This window comes from Astyanax mexicanus, chromosome 4, assembly GCF_023375975.1.
Source record: "Astyanax mexicanus isolate ESR-SI-001 chromosome 4, AstMex3_surface, whole genome shotgun sequence".
Taxonomy (NCBI): domain Eukaryota; kingdom Metazoa; phylum Chordata; class Actinopteri; order Characiformes; family Acestrorhamphidae; genus Astyanax; species Astyanax mexicanus.
The window spans coordinates 39,689,680-39,712,277 of NC_064411.1; the positions used below are offsets into that span (position 1 = coordinate 39,689,680).

The 22,598-nt window shown below is 38.8% G+C and overlaps 2 protein-coding genes across 4 annotated transcripts in view; both read left to right on the forward strand.

Annotated features, from left to right (window-relative positions):
- The window catches only part of LOC103045210 (nuclear factor of activated T-cells, cytoplasmic 1), a 104,410-nt gene extending 85,382 nt beyond the window's left edge, over positions 1-19,028 (forward strand). For all 3 annotated transcript variants that reach the window (XM_049478607.1, XM_049478609.1, XM_049478608.1), the window contains one exon: positions 18,363-19,028. In XM_049478607.1, the coding sequence (XP_049334564.1) occupies positions 18,363-18,418 (56 nt within the window). In that variant the 3' untranslated portion in view covers positions 18,419-19,028. The remainder of the gene's footprint in view (positions 1-18,362) is intronic.
- Positions 5,744-9,822, forward strand: LOC111194261 (eukaryotic translation initiation factor 4 gamma 1-like). The gene is made up of 2 exons (XM_049478610.1): positions 5,744-8,165; positions 8,358-9,822. The coding sequence occupies exons 1-2, from the start codon at positions 6,351-6,353 to the stop codon at positions 8,883-8,885; spliced, it is 2,343 nt and encodes a 780-aa protein (XP_049334567.1). The 5' UTR covers positions 5,744-6,350; the 3' UTR covers positions 8,886-9,822.
- Positions 19,029-22,598: the final 3,570 nt, after the last annotated feature.

The following is a 22,598-nucleotide window of genomic DNA, read 5'->3' on the forward strand; positions in this document are numbered from 1 at the left end:
TCCTGCTTTTCCACCGTATTCGATCGCTATGAGATGACTATCCTCTTCTCGCCGCCGCTGTTGCCGAACAGCTTTCCAGGTCAGTATTCATCAAACGCAGCTTATCTGATGGCCACAGAGTTTTTTTTCTTTTTCTTTTTTTTTTTTGCCGTGAACCTTTACTGACTGAGAATGCGCAGACGCTTTTAATCTTTTACCCATATCTCTTCACCCAGACATACCTTTACGTCCATCTGAAAGAAGCAGCAGAGCCACGGAAAACGGGAATTCAGTTGTTCTTTTTTATTGAGACAAGTAGAAAAAAAAACAATAAAGGAACTTAGACAGCTAATAGCTAAAGGCTATTATATTGGAATTTGTACTTTTTACCACTATAAAGCACACTTAAAATCTTTCAATTTTCCCAAAAATCGACAGTGCACCTTATGTATGAATTCTACCAGTCAGGTTGTAAGGAGCAGTAAAGCCACTCCACTGAAATACAACATTATAAAGGAGTTTCAGCTAAGTTTTAGCATTAGCCACTAACTGCAGCGCAGTATCGGACTGTAGCCTGCGAGTTTACTGTGTTAAAACAAGCTATATGGTACAAACCACTAGCTGATAGTGCCTTGATTTACTGGAATACTCAAGGTTCCTCATTGTAGCGCTGTTGGGCGGCGTATATTAGCGCTAAGGGCTAACTGCTCTAAAATACTGGAAATCTAAGCTAAATAAGTAAGTAAACAGAAGCGCTTTACTCACCCAAGTAAACAGTTTTTGTGAGAGAAATCTATGTAGATTAACATCTAATGTCCGTTTGACTTTGATAGAAAATGTTTTTTTAAGAATTACAGTTTTTAATTTAGCAGTGAGAACAACTGAATTAGAAGGGAAACACGGCATCACCCTTGTTCCTTACTATTGTAGCTTAATGCGCCTTATAATCCGGTGCGCCTAATGTATGAAAATAGACCAAAAAATAGACATTCATTGATAGTGCCCCTTAAAATCCGGTGTGCCTTATACTTTATAAAATACATTATTCGTAATTTCAGTTTGATGCTAATTGATAAGCAATCAACTTTCTTCCACTGCTTGTTAGCCTCATTATCCAAAGCAAAAATGAGCAAGAGGCAAGAGGCACGCTTCTGACTCCGAACAGAAAATTGTGAATCATTTCTGCACATCTCTGATTAGGGCACACGAGACTAGGCCTAACCATGTAAACACCTTCTCCACCACACTCACCCTCCCAGGGAGGCTGCCCAGCACATACACCCCCCACTGTCCCTCGAGACAGAAAGGAAGTGAGCAGAGCTAAGCAGAGCAGAGGAGGGAAGGCTAGATAGCAGCGAGACGGAGGGAGGGAGGAAAAGACAAGTGTGATAGGGAGACCCACCAAAAGCTCGGCGGATCAAAGGGAAAGGCTGGCCTGTTTCAAACCCAGCCAACCTAAACAGGTCGTTTTTGTGGTGGAGCTGAGGGGGAACTGTTGTTGTTAGATTGGGCGGCTAATTTTGGCTGCTGAGTCGTTCTAGTGTTCTCCCAATCTCTGCGGTTTAGAGTCTAATTCGCAGTGTGTTTTTGTGTGTGTATATGTGGGTTGTGTGGGGTTTGTTTTTCTTTCTTTCTTGTCTGGGTCGGGCAGACTCCGGTGTCTCCTGGGTTTCCTCGCTCACCCTGGCAACAGTTGTAATTGATCAGGCTCAGGGGACCCGCAGTGCTCTTAGTCACCTCATACGGTATACGCCACTTCAGCAGCAGACTGACTCAAACAGGTGGAGATCCGGTGCTCATCTTTTGAAGGTCCAATCCTGGTTCACCTCTTGCCCCTACGACTTAACCTAGCCCTTCCGTTTTACCTAGGGTAAGGTAGGGTGAAGTGTTTGGGTTATGTGGCCTACCAATCCGAGATTTTTCCAAAGACAAAGGCACAATCTAAACAGAGGGTCATCGGATGTTTATTGAGATTAAAAAATATATAACATTATCATAGTGTGGCTACTGAATCTGGCAGGTCCGAATAAAACAGCCTAACTAAAGGGAGAATGAGAGCCAGAAGGTAACATAGACATGGAGGCACCCAATAACATTGACATATACACATTCCACCATCAACAAATCTAAGGATTTGGTGAAACTGGTGATCATGTGCAGTGAGTTTTAGTGGATAACAGCACCAACATCTCACTTCACCACAATTCCCTATGTCCATAAACCTCTGGATTTGCAGAGCTATTTTTTATTTGCTCATTTTGATGACGTATCAAATTTGTAAGGGTTGCCTTACTTCTCAGATTTCTTAGAGGATTTCAATCACTTCCCTTTTTAACTTGCTTTCAAGGGGAAGTGTGGCTTTCCAAAACAATAAGTAGGGGTACAATTGGTATATGAGATTGGGCTTTATACTACACACTGACCTCGCACCTAAACATTCACCATCAAACCAGCAGTATCTTCTTGTAGCATTACAGTCGTTGATTTAAAGCAGGGGTCGACAATAAGCATGAAATATCTGGCCCATGAGCTTGTTTGAAATATAATGAACAATAATGTAAAAAAAAACTTTAGTAACTTTAGTTTCCGCCTGTTCTGGTTTTTCCGCCCGTTCTTGGTCTCCCTATCTCCTTATAAGGGATTTCTTTCCTGGCCATGTCCCAATTTACTAGCCAGGTTCAGCTACCCTGACAACACGGGTTCCATTTCGCGTGAGGAGTGGTGTGTTTATTTATTTTATTTTTTTTTCCCTTTTTTCTTGGGTTTACCTGCTTGGAATTCAGCTGTTTTGCAATTGGGTTCAACAATCTTCTGGGCTGGAGAGCCACTAGCCTGTAGCACACCATCCCATTATACTTCATTTTCCAAAACAGATTTTTTTGTGGCCCGCTTTTTAATTTCTTGGAAAATATATGGCCCGTGACCAAACTTAATTGCCGACCCCTGATTTAAAGCCTGAGGATGGGCCATACTAGGACATACGTTAGCTAGATTACTAGCTGCACTGATTTTAAGAAGGGATGCATAGAATATTTGGTCGAAAAAAGCACTTTATGGATGAATAAGTGAAAGCTCTGAATAATTTACTGTATATTAAACAATGACTTAGTTATATATATATATATATATATATATATATATATATATATATATTTATATATATATCAAGTCATATTGAAGTGTTTCCTTTAAAATTAGAATTCTTCAAACAGCGTCGATAGGCTTACATTCCACATTTTTTCTGGTGAAATAAATGCATGATTAAAATAGCACTGCAGAGGTTTTGTTGTTAATGAAGTTTTTTTTTTAACATTGATTACACTGAGTACCTTGATTATGATTAATGAGAAATTGTTCTAATAATTATTAAACTACAGACACAGCTTATTATTTTGGTAAAAACTGTTGGAGTTGCTCAGTTGGCTGAGTGTTTGAGTTCTCTTTTATGTTGTTTCCCTCTCACAGACTGGAGGGTGCAAAAGTCATGTACCTACAAATGAATATAAATGAAATAATCAGGAATTATTTGCCTAGTCTTTCCACTAACCCATCATTTTCTGTTAGTTTGGGTCAAATCACCCTGGCCTTCAGTTCTGCTGGACGCTTGGAGACTCTGCTAGAGAGCTATAGCAGTACAGCAGTAGCTGAGGCCTGAGGAAACTCCTCCAAGATCCAGAAGTTTAATGCCTGCCAGCGTGGCTCACACCCCTTTCTCTCTCTTTCCCTCACACACACTGAGTTTATTCAAAGCCATTTTAAAACAAACCCCCACCCCGTCCACCCCCCGTTTTTTTTCTCCATGCTGTCAGCCTCCGAGCTGAATGCTTCCACATGGGCAGCGCAGGCTTTTCCGCATCAACAGTTTTTCTGAACGTGACCGGCTGTCCATGCACGCCTGTCGGACGTCTGCTTCTGCTGAAATTTATCGCCGCGGTAGATTAGCTGACTGATCCGGGAGAACTTGCGGCGGCCGTGCGTTCCTGCGTGTGCTTTCTTAACCCTTCTATCCTCCGTCTCTACAGGGTTAAGGCGAGAGTCGGCATGCGTGCTCCCGGGGCCGCCTCCCTGCCGCGGTTGGGCGCGTGGGAGGCTGTGAATAGCCCATTAGCGTTTCAGCTGAAAGCGAGAGCAGATTTGATATTGTGGGGAAACAATAAGTAATATGTAGCAGGAAATTCAATTGCCCTTCTCCTACAGCATCAAATTCAGAGTTAAGCTTCCTTTGCCAAATCAATTTCACGGGCAGTTCAAACAAGGTTAGAGCATTTGTGTGAAAGCTGCCCTTCCATTCATTGAACATATACGATTTCAGGGCAAAATGTTGGTGGTATTTAGTGTTAGGGGCTTGTAGCGATCCTAGAAATACAGTATGCTGCTGAATTTCAATAGATATTTAAGAGGACAGCTTCTCTTATTGATTCCCAAAAAAATTAACTAGTGATTAGACTGAAATCAAAGGAAATCAATCGGCATAATGCTGGGATTATAATCGTGACCACTTTATGACTTGTTATCTTGCTTAGAATACACACTAAATAAAGTGTAAATGTCTTAATACTGTGCATGCCTATTCTAAAAAACTACCTTCACCAAGTTTGACAGATAAGCCTTCCATCAATATTCCCCAAATAAAATGTAAATGTCTAAATACATGCCTATTGTATAAAACTACCTTCACCAAGTCTGACAGATTAGTCTTCCTTTCCTTCTCCACAATCCAATCAATCGAATTCAAATTTATAATCTTAGTTTCATCTGTCCACAGTGAATCAAAGGAAAAATGGCAGTTAGAATGTTAACAATTTCATAACGCTGGGATTATAACTGTGACCACTTACTAAAACAGTTAACATAATTGTTTAACATTACTGACATTTCTGGTGCACTATTTGGTTGTCTCCTGTAAAGGTTATGAGGTTTGAAAACTTGTACTTGTTGCTTAGAATATGCACCAAAGGAAGCCTGATTTCTAAATACATGCCTTTTCTATAAAACTACCTTCACCAAGTTTGAATTTTTTTTCCTTCTCCACAATCAGGTGAATCAAAATCAAATTTGTAATCTTTGTTTCATCTGTTCAAAGTGAATTAAAGAAAAAATGGCAGTTAGAATGTTAACAAATGCATAATTCTGGGATGATAATTGTGACCACTTTAGTTCTGTTATTGTTTAACACTGCTGACATTTCTGGTGCATTATTTGGTTGTCTGCAAAAACACCTGTATGAGCTATGAGGTGTTATCTTGTCCTATGCTATAAAACTACCTTCACCAAGTTTGACAGATTAGTCTTCCTTTCCATCTCCATAGTCAGGTTGATCAAAATCAAGATTTTAATCTTAGTTTTATCTGCCACAGATGTCTTTAAAGATGTTTTAAAGAATTACATATTTACATAATAATAATAATAATAATAATAATAATAATAATAATAATAATAATAATAATAATAATAATAATAAAACAATTAAATAAATAAATAAATAAATAAATAAAAATAAAGTATTAATTGTCCTCCGAAGAGGGGGGGGGGGTGGTGGTTGGGCAAAAAAAAAAAAAAAAGATCAAAGTTTGTTCAACTCCATAAAGTATTATAAATGACTAAAATTACTGAAATTACTAAATTACTGAAATCTTAATTCATTTAAGGCAACAAAATATCTCAAATGATTTTAGTAGACTTAACTTATTAGAGTTTACAGTATACTGCAGTATTAGAGTTGCCCTTTTTTTATATAAAAATGTCCATGTTTAAACAGTTAAATCTCGTGCTAGAGTGGGTAAGATAGACCCTGTTCAGATATTGTGGTGCGGTTTAAAGCAAAGCAATTAGATACGACAATAAACTACAAATATATATGGACAAAAGTAATGGGACACCTGGTCATGCATTGTTTCTTCTAAAAGAATACTAAAAACATTTAGGCTTTTAATTGCCAAATTAAAAATAAATAAGATTAATTCCTTGCTGGCCACTTTATCAGAAACTCCCGACTTAACTTTGAATTTAATACATTTTAGTTTGTATAATTTGCAGTGTTTTGTGCTATTTGTGCTATTCTTAGTGGGAAATTATAAAAAAATATATATATTTCTATATATTGTTTAATGACAAACTACTGTAAAAAGTGAAATACAAATAAATATGAATTCAGTAAAATTATTCTGATAAAAATCTAGAAATATAGTTTAATATGCATTAAAACTATTGAGAGAATTCAGGTGTTTAATAGCAAATTACTGAAACAAAGTGAAAAAGGTTATTTAGTGAAATTATTATTTAGATTTTTATTGTTGGCATTAAGCCAACACTGTTCCACAGCACTGAGCTGCTCTGATTGGTTCGGAATCTTGCGTGCTGACAGAACTGTGATGTCACTGTGTGATGTCATATATGGCACAGGAGTGACGGAATTCCGTCAGAAACGTTTCAGTTACTGTGCGCTTCACTTGTGTTCGCTGAGTTTCGAGATGTTTCTCCAGCAAGAGATTAACTCTGATCGTCCGCGATCGAATGTTACTTACCGGGGGGCTAAAGACCACCCTTCCCGGCCCCCATTGGTGCGTTCTGGACCACCGGCACCAATGAAGAAACGTCCTCAGTACGTTCCCCAGACCCAGCAGACCTCCACTCCTGATCGTCGCCTTAATTACAAGCCTCAGGCGGCTGTTCCTCTGGAGCAGAAGATTCAGTACGATCGAGAGTTTCTGCTGGGCTTTCGATTCATCAGTCCCAGCATACAGAAACCTCAGGGATTACCATTCATCCCTAGGGTTGTGCTGGACAAGCCCAATAAAGATCCATTGGACACTAGTTGGCAGCAGAAATGTGTACAACAGGACAGACAGACCTCCAGACATGGATGGAGACGAAGCACAGAGCCCGACAACGAGCTCCGCAACGAGATGCGTAAGGTCATCAGCGTGTCCCTGAATGACGACGTCCAGCTCAACAAGGCAGCGAATGCCTGGAGGCCTGGAAGGAAGAAGAGCGTTGAATGCGGCGAAGTGCAAAAGGATGAAGCAGAAGACCTGAAGACTCAGGAGATGTTGAGATTGTTCCGCAGCATCCTCAACAAACTCACCCCTCAGACGTTTGACAGGCTGATACAGCGCGTGACCGAGCTTGCCATCGATACGGAGGAGCGTCTGAGGGGGGTCATCAGTCTCGTGTTTGAAAAAGCCGTCAGAGAACCTCACTTCTCCGAGATATACGCAAAAATGTGCCACCGCCTCGTAGATCTAAAAGTCCCGACCTCTAAAGACCCGGCAGTTAACGTAGAGTTCAGATTACTGCTGCTCTGTTGCTGCAAGGAGGAATTTAAGAAGAACAAGGACGAGGAGATCATCGAGGAAAAGCAGAAGCAGCTGGATGCAGCTACAGAGAATGAAGAACGTCAGCAGTTAAAGGAAGAGCTGGAGGAGGCAAAGAACAAGGCCCGCCGTCGTTCTCTGGGAAACATAAAATTTGTTGGAGAGCTGTTTAAATTGAGGATGCTTAAGGACTCCATTATTCACCACTGCTTCGCCAAACTCCTGAAGGACGAAGCTGAAGAGAGCTTAGAGTGCCTCAGCAAGCTGCTCTCCACTGTCGGGAAAGACGCTGATGAAAAGGACAAGACTCGCATGGATCATTATTTTACTGAGATTGAGGAAATTGTAAGGGCGAGGAAGACGTCCTCACGAATCAGATTCATGCTGCAGGACCTTCTGGATCTGAGACGGAATAAGTGGGTCCCCAGGAGGGCTGATCTTGGCCCTAAAACAATAGATCAGATCCACAAAGAGGCTGCACTAGAGGAGAACGGCTCACAAAACAAGGTCCAGCAGCAGCAGCTGAGATCTTATAAAGACTGGACCTGTGGACCGATCAACATCTGCCCATCCAAAACCATCAGCAAGATGGAAAAGATTGAGCTCAGGCCCACTGTACGCCAAGAAGAGGTTCCTGTGTCCAGTGACACCCTGGAGGACTCTGAAAAGACAATGAAGGAGACACCTAAGGAAACACCTGAAGAGGCGCCTAAAGAAATATTTGAAGAGGCGCCTAAGGAAACACCTGAAGAGGCGCCTAAGGAAATATTTAAAGAGGGGCTTAAGGAAACACCTGAAGAGGCGCCCAAAGAAATATTTGAAGAGGCACCTAAGGAAACACCTGAAGAGGCGCCTATAGAAATATTTGAAGAGGTGCCTAAGGAAACACCTGAAGAGGCGCCTATAGAAATATTTGAAGAGGTGCCTAAGGAAATACCTAAAGAGGCCCCTAAGGAAACACCTGAAGAGGCGCCTAAGGAAACACCTGAAGAGGCGCCTATAGAAATATTTGAAGAGGCACCTAAGGAAACACCTGAAGAGGCGCCCAAGGAAATATTTGAAGAGGCGCCTAAGGAAACACCTGAAGAGGCACCCAAGGAAATATTTGAAGAGGCGCCTAAGGAAACACCTGAAGAGGCGCCTAAGGAAACACCTGAAGAGGCGCCTTATGAAACACCTGAAGACACAGACAAGCCTGTATCTTCGTCTGTGCTGAAGGGCGCCCCCTCTGCTCTGGAGCTGCCACAAGGAAACGTCTCTGCAGAAGCAGAGGAGGAACTTCCTGAGGAGACATCAAGACCAGAGAATCATATAGTAGATCAGACCTCACCTTCAGCTCCAGTGGAACTGACCATGACTATAGAGCAGGAGACCACCAACAAGGAGACAGTCTACAGGAATGATGTGACGGCGTCAGTGAAGAATGCGCTGGATGAACTCAACGTTTTAAAGGAGAATGACATCAGATCTGCTCCAGACAGCAACAGATTTTCCTTTCCGGCTTTAATCGGCACCGCTGCCTTTCCAAGCGCCATTATCTGTTCTGGGCTCCTGCTTTACCATGGTATAAACTGGTTACGCACCCTGGTCTAAACAGCTCTCCAGGACTGTACCATGATTTAAATTGTCTATGCAAATTTAAAAAAAATAAAATATATGGTTTGGTTTGAAAGTACAAAAAAAAAAAAAAAAAAGAATTACATATTTATGAGGGGATTTTTTAAATGGTTAAAGTTTAAACTGTATGCACTAAATAAATAAATGAAGCACAATTAAACTGATTTAATTTATTGTCTAAAATGTAAAAACTATTACATTTATTACAATTAATTATTGAATAAAGTACAAACTAGAGCTGCACAATATGTATTATTTAAACATCATAATTGCAATGTGCAGTAAAGTCAAATCGCAGATGTGCAAATTTATGTAAGGCCTATTTGATTAAATGCTAAATCTTTTTTTTATTTTGCTGCTTGATCAAAATGGAAAATTTTCACTGTCCTAATTTTTTTAATGACTTTTATACTAAAGGCAGATTTTTTTCTATGCAATATAATTTATTTTAGCCTAGTCTGAGTGTATGAAGTGCATGATTAATATAATTATAATTTACTTCTAGTGAGATCTGGTGAAAAGTACTGTATTTTTTATATAGCAAGAAATATCACAGACAGAAATAGAAAGAAAAATAATAAAATATTTGCACTTTTAGATTTGTTTTTAAATATTGTGCTTTATACTTTCATAATAAATAATACTTAAGTGCAATAACCAGGTGCAGTTATTCAGCTGTTGTCCACCCCCTCTTAGTTATTTCAAGGTATCTTTCTTATTTATTATTTATCATAAAGGAAATAAGCTAAGCTAAGTGTTAAAACTAGCTGGACCCTCTCACTCAGGCCATAAAATAGATCACACAGTGATGGACCCGGTGATTTGTGTCTCAGCTGCTGAACTCATCCTGCTTCGTTTCGAAAGCCCCAGTTAGCTCCCCCTCTCCCTCGTCTTCAGAGTCAGGTTTCATGCCTGGCATGATGGCCATCCATCTCCACCAAACCACAGGCTTCCCCTTCTCTGCTCTCTCCTCTCTCAAGTTTTTTTTCTCTCCTCCTTCTCTCTCTCTCTGCTGCTTTCTGCTCTTTATACTAGCAGACTTGTTGGCAGGGGGACGTGTCAAATAAGGCTCGAATGGAGCTGTAATGATCCTCAAACCAGTCTTGAGAAATGGAGCTGAAAGTGTATCTGGGTGTGAGTGATTTTGCTTGTCTTGAGCTTCTCACTTCTACACTTTGTGATTCTGGTGGTCTTGGAAAGGCATGAGCTCGAATCCTCCAATTGTAATCACTCACTGATCTATGAACAACAGTGGTGAAAGGCCAGGATGTAGCAGTGTGAGTGCTGAGAGGTGCTGTGTATCTGTTAAAAGTATTTGCTCACCCTTACAGATCATTGAACTCAGGTTCCAATCACTTCCATGACCACAAATGTAGATGTTTGACCACCAAACATCTACTGTAGGCATGCAGACTCCAATGCATCTACAAATATTAGTGAAAGTAAAAGAATAGGTCGCTCTCAGGAGCTCCAGTATGATTTCCAGTGTGGTTTATTGACTGAATACAGCACCTGTGCAACGACAAATCCAGTTGTGACGTTTTCCCCCTACTAAATATTCCACAGCTGACTGTCAGTGATATTATATCAAAGTGCAAGAAGCGACTGGGAATAAAAGCAGCTGGCTCTGTCTAATCTATAAAGTTTTTAGATGTAATTTCCATAACATCAGTTTCATTGGTCCTAGAATAAAGCCCTGTGGAATGCCACCGTCACCAACAGTTTACAGCATTTTCTGAATTACAATTAATATCTAAATAAGGTTGTAAACACTGTAGTTCACTGTTGGCACTCTTGGTGTTTTTTCTCTGTCTACAGCTCTGGAACAAAATAAGAGACCACTTAAAAATGATGAGTTTCTTTGATTCTACTAAATTAAAAAACCTCTGGAATATAATCAAGAGGAAAATGGATGATCACAAGTCATCAAACCAAGCTGAACTGCTTGATTTTTTTTGCAGCAGGAGTGGCATAAAGTTATCCAAAAGCAGTGTGTAAGACTGGTGGAGGAGAACATGCCAAGATGCATGAAAACTGTGATTAAAAAACAGGGTTATTCCACCAAATATTGATTTATGAACTCTTAAAACTTCTTTTTTGTTATTTCAGCCATTTCTTATTTTCTGCAAATAAATGCTCTAAATGAGAATATTTTTATTTGCAATTTGGGAGAAATGTTGTCTGTAGTTTATAGAATAAAACAACAATGTTAATTTTACTTAAACAAATACCTATATATATATATCCAGAGATGTACTATATATGTGTGAATTACAGGTCTAACTTGCTGTGTATAAATAAGCATATGTGTGGTAGCTACATGTTTTCCTGTAAAATGAATTGTAGTTGGTACTTGTAAGTTTAAGTTTGGTCATTGGTGGTGGTACCTAGTCTACAAAGTTTGAGAACCACTGCTGCAAATGCTGATCCAGACTTTCTGTTGTAAAAAAAAAAAAAGCTCGGAGATACTATCTTAAAGTGCTGACATACCTTCAGAGCTGTTGTTTTAACCAGACTACCAGATTACTGAGACACACTGGAGTGGACTTGGAGCAACAATATGAACTAGAGGAACAATCCCTGTTCGCTAATTGCTGGTAGGGTTATCAGCGTTTCCGGTTCTTTGAAAGCAGTTGCTTTGCTGGTACTCAGGTGATAAACTACAATGGAAACTGAGGGAAATGACATCAACGCCGACATCGGTGCACCAGAAAAGAGTAGTAGCAGTGAAGAACTGTTAGTAGCCGGCTGGGTCAGATGGAGCAGAACCGGAATTCCCGCGCTGTGTATTTTTAGAGGAGAGAACGTCAGTGGCCAGTCGCGGTTCCCTGCGTGGAGGAGGAGATTAAAGATGCCTTGGACGGGCACAGGTTTAGTGGACCACACCCATAGGGAAAACTGGCTGGGAGGGGTTGGCTGTACTCCCTGTACTCACGTGTGTGTGTGTGTGGGTATATGTGGTGTGTGTAGGTGTGTGTGAGTGTGTGTGTGCTGGCAGTGACAGTATCACAGACTGGTACACTGCAGGGATGAAGCATGTTTTAATAAAGCAAACCTTCTGTGTTCTGTCACACTCAGAGATGCTCAGTCTGTAGCCAGGTTTGGGTGTGTGTGTGTTTGTTTGCGTGTTTGTGTGTGTTTTAAATTGACTTTAAGATATTAAACCAATACAGGAACATATGTGAATGTATTTTCTAAAACAAACCAGAACATATTTTATACTTTAGATTCTTCTAATTAGCCTCATTTAGCTTTGAGGACAGATCTGCACATTCTTGGTATTTTAATCTCAGTGTCTTCATGAGGGAAAGTCACCTGGGATGTTTTTCTCAGCATCTTAAAGGAGTTCCTGAAGGTGCTGAACAATAGCTGCTGCATTTCGTTCATGCTGTGAAGCTCCAGCTCATCTCAAATCACCTCAAATCACCATCTCAGTTAATCAGGTCAGGTCAGGAAATTGTGGAGGACAAGTTTACTACATAATTCTATAAATGTTTCCTTTTTTATTAATATACAATGTAGAAAATACATTACATTTACATTTTATTTATTCAAAGTGACTTGCGAGGTTATTCCTATTGCAGATAGGACCTATGTTTTGTTAGGAGTCTTGCCCAAGGACTCTTATTGGTGTAGCGCATGATAAATGATATTAGTGCACGATAAATGATATACGGTACTGTATTTTTCGCACTATAAGGCGCACTTAAAACTCTTTAATTTTCCCAAAAATTGTCAGTCCGCCTTATAATCCAGTGCACCTTATGTATGAATTTTACTTGTCAGGTTGTAAGAAGAAGTAAAGTCACTTCGATAAAATACAGCATTATACAGTAGTTTCAGTTTAGTTCTCCAGCTCCGGGGCTGGAGTAGCATTAGCATTAGCCGCTTACAGCTATTTCCCTCTTCAGAGGTGAGTATTATCGGCCTGTGGCCTGCTGCTAAGCCTGGCTAGCACTGCTTGAGCAGCATTAGCATTACCTGCTAACGGTTAGCAGCTTATTCTAATATCTCTAATTTCTCCAGCCTTAGTGCTAGCGAAATTTGGGAATCTAATCTTAAGTAATTAAACAGAAGGAGTTTACTTACCCAAATAAACAGTTTGTTTTCAGGAGAGAGATCTGTGTAGATTATTATCCAGCACTCATTTGGCTTTAAAAGAAAATGTTTTTTTTGTTTTTTTTTTATTACAGGTTGTTTAATTTACAGCTTAGCTTTACTTAACTTAGTTAGCGACTAAGTTAATACGTTTAGAAGATAAAAGTTCCTTGTTGTGTCTCTTAAAATGAGCCTTATAATCCAGTGCGCCATTTTCTGGTCTATAAAAATAGCCCAGAAAATGTATTTATAAGTTATATAATAAAGTGCGCCTTATAAGTCGAAAAATACATAATATTGCACACCCCTTATTACAAACCAACATCAACACCTTTTATCTCAAAAAGAAAAATAAAAAAGAAAAGTTTTACATGATTCCTGCCCTTTAAGGCCCTTAAGGCCTATTTGTCGAGGCCCATTGTAAGAAGGAACCTGTTTCTTATTACTTATTAATGCTAGGGATTGTTACAATAGGTTGCATCAGGTGAGCTTAGCATGGCAAGACTCCATACTTGACCCCAAGTGACTGCAGTCAGCTCCTGTAACACGTCAAGCTCTGACAACTTCATCTTCTTTTGCCGTAACAATCCGTCCTGTGCACTTTTTCTCCCCCTTTGTGCTGCTCGCGATTGTCTCGATAAACAGGCTGAAAATATTAATAGGGGGCTATAATTAGACTCGCAGTGCAGCTTTGAGGTTTAACAGCTTACAACATCCTGTTTCGGTGGCTTTTCTGAACGTCAACAGGGGTGTGATGAGAGACCTCTGGACACCTCGCTGGTGTAAATCTCTCGCTCTCTGCTCCGTTTTCTTTTTCCAGCTCTCATGCTTTTGCTATCAGTGGAAAAGCTGAGGGCCCGGAAATGGAAACTATTAGTTGATAAAGCAAAACAGAGCAGTGTTGCGGTCCGCGTGTAGGTGTGAACATTTCAGAGAAGCCCCGACCGTTTGGCACGGCTGATCGGGGTGAAAAGGAAGTGGGCGCTTTTCCTTTGAAACCAAGCCTTGTTGCGTTTTGTCTTTGCTGAAGTGGTGATTTCTTTTTGATTGTTTTTTTTCTATTCATTCTTTTGTTATATCCTAAACCTGAATAAGTTACATTTATTTAAATTGTTTGAGGAAACTTGTTGCCTTGTGATTTTTAAGTAATGTTTGCTGAAAACTTGAGTTAATAAGACTTAAATCTTATATCTTATATAATTTTCATTTTCATTTCAGTTAATCTGGTGCATCTTATGTATGAATTTTACTAATCAGGTCGAAAGGAGCAGTAAAGCCACTCCTTACAGTTTAGTTCAGTTTAGTCATTAGCCGCTAACAGCTATTTTCCCATTCAGAGGTGAGTATTATCGACCTGTAGCCTGCTTTTAACCCCGGCTAGCACTGCTGGAGCAGCATTAGCATTACCCGCTTATGGTTAGCCGCTAATGCTAATGCTTCAGCCTTAGTGCTGGAGAAATTCAGTAATCTAAGCTCACTATAAATAAATGGAAGGCCTTCATTAATAATTGTTTTAATTTAAAAAGTCAAAAACAACATAAAGGGCCAAGCAGTAAATCATAATATATGATCTATCAACAAGTTTACCTGAGGTAGTCTTGGGGGAATCACTGCACACTGATGCAAATAGTATGCAAATATATTGTACCAGAAGCCAATAGAAAAGAAGCTGCCACTGGCAACAGAGTAAACTTAGTTATTATAAGCTGATTAATCTCAAAGATCTATGTTTGAAGGTCACCTAATTTAAAATAGTAGAGCAATGTTTGGAAGTAACCAATTTTACATAAAACAGACTTAACTTTAAACTACTTTAGGTGGGTTTACAGTTCAGTATGTATGATTTTGTGTGCGTTTACATGTATGTATGTGTGTATGTGTGTGTGTGTGTGTGTGTGTGATACCTGAGGCTCTTTGCACCTCTCCCTACCAGAGGCGCATTAAAGTTTGATCATGTAATTATGGGGCTGGTTTTGTGGTTTGTTTTGTGTGATGCAGAGGGGTTGAGTGAAATGAGGCTGGCGTGTAAATGCCTGTTTTGCTCCGAGCGCCAATAGCAGTAGCAGCGGCAGCAGCAGCAGCAGCAGCAGGTACAAACAGCCAGCAGTGTTGGCTCAGCCTGCACTTTTCCACTGGGACAGCCCTAATGTAGGAAAACAGATTCAGAGCTCTGTGCATACATGCAGGAGTGTGTGTCTGTATATATGTGTGTGTTTAAGTGCCCTGGCTGGTGGTCTGCTAAGGTAAAGCGACACACACATGGATGATATGGCTGTATCACATTTATATAGTATGATATTGACTTTCTCAGGTGGCATCTACTGTGTGTACAGTACAGACCAAACGTTTGGACACATTTTCTCTTTTTCAATGTGTTTTCTTTATTTTCATGGCTACTTACATTGTAGATTCTCACTGAAGGCATCAAAACTATGAATAAACACATGTGGAGTTTTATGTACTTAACAAAAAATGTGAAATAACTAAAAAAAATTATATTCTAGTTTCTTCAAAATAGCCGCCCTTTGCTCTGATTACTGCTTTGCACACTCTTGGCATTATTCTCTCAATGAGCTTCAAGAGGTGGTCACCTGAAATGGTTTTCCAACAGTCTTGAAGGAAGGAGTTCCCAGAGGTGTTTAGCACTTGTTGGCCCCTTTGCCTCCTTCACTCTGTGGTCCAGCTCACCCCAAACCATCTGGATTGGGTTCAGGTCCGGTGACTGTGGAGGCCAGGTCATTTTTTGTTAAGTACATACAGTAACTCCACATGTGTTCATTCATAGTTTTGAGGCCTTCTGTGAGAATCTACAATGTAAATAGTCATGAAAATAAAGAAAACACATTGAATGAGAAGGTGTGTCCAAACTTTTGGCCTGTACTGTATACTCAAATTGTGTTGAATTGCAATGCAGTAAATTATTGAACATATTTGATTGATATGAGCAACTCAATGTGATATTTATGGAGCTACACATACAGAAGTAGTGTGTAATGCACATATAACGCAACGTGCCAGATGTCTTGGAACTGAGTTTAGAGGTTTCTACGATGCTGCCTGCAGATTTTGCAGTAGGGATGAGGTGTTGATTGAGCATCCCAAATAGCAAACATCCTAAACACGTTTTTAATCAGGGGATAGATACAGTAGGTCTGGTAATATTGCTCATCATGGCATAGTATCTGTGCCTTTCTCAGGGGGGCTTGGGTTCATTTTTTATTTTTATAGGGGGTCCTCTATGATTTTATTCCCGTCTGGAACGACCATGTATGTTTTTTTTTTTTTTTTAGCTGTTTTGGGGGACATGCGTGAGCCACACAATATTAGTCAGATGGTTTCAAATGTTTCAGTGCATGTTAATTAAGCAATAATAATAATAATAACTTGAGGATTGTGCTATAACGTGTAATATTGGCACTGCTGTGCTGATCTACGGTACTCTGCCTGTGGCCTTGTGCCTATGACTGCAGCAAATCAATGCCAATATTACAGTGTATAGTGTATTATTGTAATTATACCACAGTTCCATCATCACTGTTTATTGAAAGATTTTGAATTAAAGAGGACGAGAAAATACAATCTTTTTGGTTGTAAGCACTCCACCTGTTAAAATAGTTCCACTGCTGCTCTGTTTGTAACCGCGCTGTTTGGCTTGTAAGTTCTGCATCATTGCTAGGATACCTGTATATGGCAGAGTAATACATGGAGAGCTTCGGTTACAGTGCATTACCGGCTGATAACAGCACTCATAGAACAACTCTCAGCCAATCACACTGCAGGGTCAGAACTAACTGTGGTATAATATAGCCTACTGAATATCCTGTCGAAGTTTTTTGGTGTTGGATGGTTAGTATCTTTACCCACCATATCTGTTGCTGTTTGCTGGTGCTTCTGCTGTTGCTTCTAATGGTTATCAGTCCATGGCTTTAAGGGGCAGCCTCACTCTGGAGGTCACCCAGCAGAGATTCTTTGTAGTCACTTCCCCAGAGCCAGCCAAGAAACACAGCACTGATAACAGCACTCTGAAGTCTGCCTTAAACAGTGTGGGAAACACGCGGGCGCACAACACAACCTGCCACGGTGACGCTGACTCACACTGAGCTTTTTCTGTAGTAATGGAGTTGATAAATATGTTCAGGATTTGACTCAAATATTATTCAGTAAAAACAAGTCCTCAAAAATGTGCTTTTAAATAAAATACATTTTAAGCAGCATAATGGGAGACTTGGCGATTCATGCTCTTGGGCTCATCCTATGCCATTTCTAAAGAACACACTTCAAACATGCATTTTTGGACAAGCTGAAAAATACAAAATACTGAAATTTAAAAAATATATGAAGTGGCATAAATATGACTTAGATTATTTTGCATTATGCTGCATTATAGCCTTATCCTGCCCAGTTTGCCAGATTAACATACTGCAGTTTCTAGCATGCTGGCATGCTAAGCCTGGAGGAGCAATGATAGAAACACAAATGACCCAAACGTACTGAATATGTTCTTATCACTAGCAATAATAGCAGAGGCAACTGGTATCCATGTGTATGCTTTGTAAGTTACCGTATTTTTCACACTATAAGGCACAAAAATTCCCAAAAATTCCCAAAAATTGACAGTGTGATTCATAATCCAGTGCGCCTTATGTATGAATTCTACCAGTCAGGTTGTAAGGAGCAGTAAAGCCACTACGCTGAAATACAGCATTATACAGGAGTTTCAGTGAAGTTCCTCCAGCACCAAGACTGGAGCAGTATTAGCATTAGCAAATTAAAACAATTAAATTAAAACAACCTATAAAGGACAAACCACTATCTGATAGCACCCTGGCTTATCAGAACAATCAGGGTTCCTCAGTGTATCACTGTCGGGTGGCATTTACTAGCGCTAAGCGCTGCTAATTGAGGTTAGCACTGTTGCTAACTGTGCTAAAATATTGGAAATCAAAGCTTACTTTGAATAAACGAAAGGAGAGGAATCTGTGTAGATTAACATTAGGCGCTCATTTAACTTTTAAATAAATTTTTGTTTACTTAGGCGCAACATTGTGACACCCTTATTCCTTACTATTGTCACTTGAATAGGCCTTGTGTTTAAAAATAGACCAGAAAATAGACAATTTTATGGCAAATAAACCAATAAAAAATGCTCCAAAATCTTTGAAATTGGATAAAATCTTTTTTTACATTGACTTCCATTTAAGTTGTAAGACAAGTTGCACGACAGGGATGATACTGTATGTTTGATCATGTTATACATATTAAGCATATGTTAATGTTTTTCTTTGTGTTTTTTGTGTTCACAGTCAATGAGATCACATGTTAATGTTTTTTCTTTGTATCCTCTTGTGTTCGCAGTCAATGAGATTATCAGGAACGACCTGTCCAGCACTTCGGCTCACGGTCACTCGTAGACGGCCGCGGAGAGACGCCTGACGAAACGAAGGGACCAAGACGTCTTCCCTCTGATCCCGAGCTCCCCCGGACAGCGAGTCCTGACAACTCGACAAGAAAAAACTCCACAGCTACAACTCGACTGAATGTTTCACATGAAAGGCCTTAAACTCAACGAGGTGTGGAAAAGCACCACCAGTGACTGTTCCTTTACCTTCACTTACAGTTTTTTTATTATTATTTTTCTTTTTTCTTTTTTTTTTGCTCTTGCCTTAAAGAAAAAGAACTTTTGCTCTGTTGTGGACCAAGATCTCCCATCCCAGAGACTCTTCCTCCTCTTCTCGTCTCTTCTTGATATGTGATATGTACTGGCATTCAGGACCAAGGCTGTTTGACAGGGTCAGAATGATGTAGAGTAGCAGAAACGTCCTAACCGCTTCGTCATCATACGGGATACAGGATACTGCAGTGCCTTGCTGCGAGCACAAAACCAGGATGCAATTCTTGCCATTCTTCCTTTATTTGCCTCTTTTTTTTATACCTTTTTCCATTCAGTCACTCATTTGTTTACAGTAAATATGAAAGGCTGGAAATGTGTAGGAATGTGTGAATAAAGTAGAGCAGTGTTTAGACCGTGTTTTATTATTATTATTATTATTATTATTATTATTATTATTATTATTATTATATTATATCATTTTTTCCATTTTTTTATACCATGGCATATACATATACGATGTCTGTAGTGCTTCTTGTTGTAATTTGTATGTTAAATATGCTGTAAATATGCCTTAATTATCTGTTGGTATCTGTCGTTCCTTGTATAGTGTGTAATCCTCTCAGTGACATTGGACCACCTCTACCTCCCCAACACCCTCAAACCCAGCCCCACCCATCCATCCACAGGAGTCCAGTGGTTAAAGAGCTTTGACTCGAACTAAAGAAAGGCACTTAGTCTTACAATTTGTCTTGAAAGTTTGAAAGTAAATCAGGAAAGTATAACAGGAGTAAACAGTAGTTTAATACCAAGATATTATCTTTAAACACATTTCCATGCTGGACATTTTAGTGCTAGGCGATATGGCCAAGATTTACAGTATATCACGATATATTTCTTAATTTCAGTCCATACAATATCATTTTTGAAATTGATATAAACAGTTTTTAAAAAAAAATCCACCATTTATGGTGTTCGTAATCGTGAACTGAATTATAGAGCTCAGCAATATGCCAGAAAATATTATATCATTATATTATTTCTTTATAATAATATCAATATTTATCAAAATATTTTGCGAGATTAAGACCATGAACACTATAAAGCTTTGGAAAAAAATGAAATCAGAATCAGTTTCTCTGATTTTGCTATTTATAGGTATATATATTTTTGTTTTATTCTATAAACTACAGACAACATTCCAAATTCCAAATAGAAATATTCTCATTTAGAGCATAAGTTTTAACTATTCAGAAATCAATATTTGGTGGATTAACCCTGGTTTTTAATCACAGTTTTCATGCTTTTTCTTGGCATGTTCTCCTCCACCAGTCTTACACACTGCTTTTGGATAACTCTATGGTGCAAAAATTCAAGCAGACTCTCTATGTAATGAAATGTTCAGTTTGGTCTGCTGTGTTCTTTGCATATCTCTGATATGTTTATTATAGCGTATTGTAGATACAATAAGAAAAAATATCACAATCCCAAAAAGCCAGAAGCCAGCTTCTATTTCTGATCATTTAATAAATATTATTTACAGTTTTATTTATAGTCTGTGGCTTTTAAAATTGTGATAGCGATATCTGAATGATATCACACTGACTGAAATTAGGAAATGTACTGCATCATAATATAGAGTACCAGTCAAAAGTTTGGACACACCTTCTCATTCAATGTTTTTCTTTATTTCTTTATACAGTATAATGTATCTTCCACATTGTAGATTAACATTAAAAAGGAGGTGGTTTGGGATGAGCTGGAGCTTCACAGTGTGAAGGAAAAGCATCAGCTATTGTTCAGCACCTCCAGGAACTCCTTCAAGATGCTGAGAAAACTATTCCAGGCGACTCTATCTCATAAAGACACTGAGATTAAAATACCAAGAATGTGCAGATCTATTCTCAAAGATAAATGTGGATACTACAGAATAATTCAACATGTTCCTGTATAGATTTAATAAAGTATTTAATATTACATTTAAAATGTAAAAAATCATAAAAAGAAAGATAACGCATTGAATGAGAAGGAGTGTGTCCAGACTTTTGAGTGATACTGTACATTTTGGCCATAAACTGAAGTCCAAAAGACAAAAGAAGCCCCAGCTTGAGTGTGATTTATTTGGGCTAACTTAAGTTATGCTAAAGTGACCTACAATCAGAGGATTAAAGCTAATCCTAACCTTAACTTTGTACGCCAGATAAGCGAATGTTTGGGACCCACTGGACTAAGAATGCACTTATAGATATACATACATACATACATATATATATCATCAAATGACTGCACTTATGACCCTCTATAAAGGTTATAAATCACTTGTAATGACAATCCGACTGTGGCATGGGCTCAGAATTCCCATATCAGTGCATCCCTAGCTTTATTCAAAGCATTCCTGCTTTAAGCTCCGAGTTCTTTCTTGGGAAAAGAAGAACCCAAGTGTTCGTGAAGCTCTTATGAAAAAAATGCATATATCTTTGCTCTCCAATAAAAAACAAGTATCTCCAAAAAAGCCAATGCACAAATAGGTTATTTCAGGTCATTTTGTATATTGTACAAGTATTTCTATTGGTCCATTCATCAAGACATTTTGGCACAGTGTAACAGAGAGTTTCACTGTTCAAATTATGTAGTTAACTAAAAATCGACAAAAATGGAGATACTTAATTTTTCATTGGACAGCGACGATATGATAATAAATGGGGGTTTAAGGAGACAAAGACCAGCAATAACTGACACAATGACACCAAAGGAATTTTACCATGTAATCAATGTGTTTTCTATAGTGTAGATAGAGTCTCTCAGTAACCAAGGAGAGCACTAGCCTCTCCCACTAACCTGCGTAGGTGCTTCTCGATCCCAGGCCATGTACATACAGCTCCATGTTTTGTGTTTCCGCCATTTTTAGAGCATCTTCTAAAGCCTATGAAGGACTTCATGAGAAGTAGCATTAGGAAACTAACACTCCAACATGCAAGACTGTGATTCCATTCCGTTCTATTGAAGACCAAAACTCTGCGGAGGGGTCTCCTGATGTCGAAGGCTCACTTCTCTTCCGCTGAATGAAAAGACGTCTTTCTAACGCATGCACTTAATATCGCTATCCGACGTTCTGTTCTTTATTGTGACATGGATACCTTGGGATGCTTTCTCCTTCTTGTATATGAATGCATGATCGTGTGTGTAAGAGACCTTGTCCCCGGTGCCTTATTTTGCATTGGCTCTACTAAACAGGCTGATTGTATTCTCTTCTCTTCTCCTCTCTTCTCTTTCTCCCCTCCCCCAAGTCAAGGCACACGGTGAATTCAATCTTGTATCTTCTCTAATATGAAATATTTATAGAAATCTCAAGGGTATTTTATGTATACAGTATGCTTTCTGCTAATGAAATGAATAAAAAAAACATTATTTAAAAAAAAATTGGTGATTTTTTTTTTTTTCATTTGTAGTCCAGTGTCCAGGAATAGCCCTTTACAGGTCATAAAAATATTATTTCTCCTTAAACATCAAATTATCCTCAGTTAATATGGATATAATTAACATTTTCCACCCCTTACAGAGACAATCACTATTACTATTATATAAAAAAAAATAAAACCTAATAGAAATACCTTAAAAAATTCTTCTACTAAAGTCTTTAATGTCACTACTGGGTCAACCTGACTGGTACAGTAAGTACTGTGTATAATATAAACATATATGAGCATATATAATCATATAAGTATACTTAAACTTACTCAACTTAATAAAGAAAAAAAAATACTTTAAGAAATAAAGGTCAGTCAGTCTGAAAAATTTTAAGAACTTTGAAAGTATCCTTAACTGCAGTCGGAAAGACTATCAAAAATGTTATGATGAAACTGGCTCTCATCAGGACTGCCCTGAAATAGATAGACCAAGAGTTTTCTCTGTTGCACAAGATAAGTTCATCATAGTTACCAGCCTCAGAAACGGCAAATTAACAACACCCAACCAAAAGTATT

What these genes read in the sequence shown, in the direction of transcription:
- LOC111194261 (XM_049478610.1), top strand. Translation starts at nt 6,351, where the DNA reads ATGTCACTGTGTGATGTCATATATGGCACAGGAGTGACGGAATTCCGT. An exon ending in CTATAGAAATATTTGAAGAG is followed by an intron (nt 8,166 to 8,357) that starts GTGCCTAAGGAA and finishes ATATTTGAAGAG; the next exon opens with GCGCCTAAGGAAACACCTGA.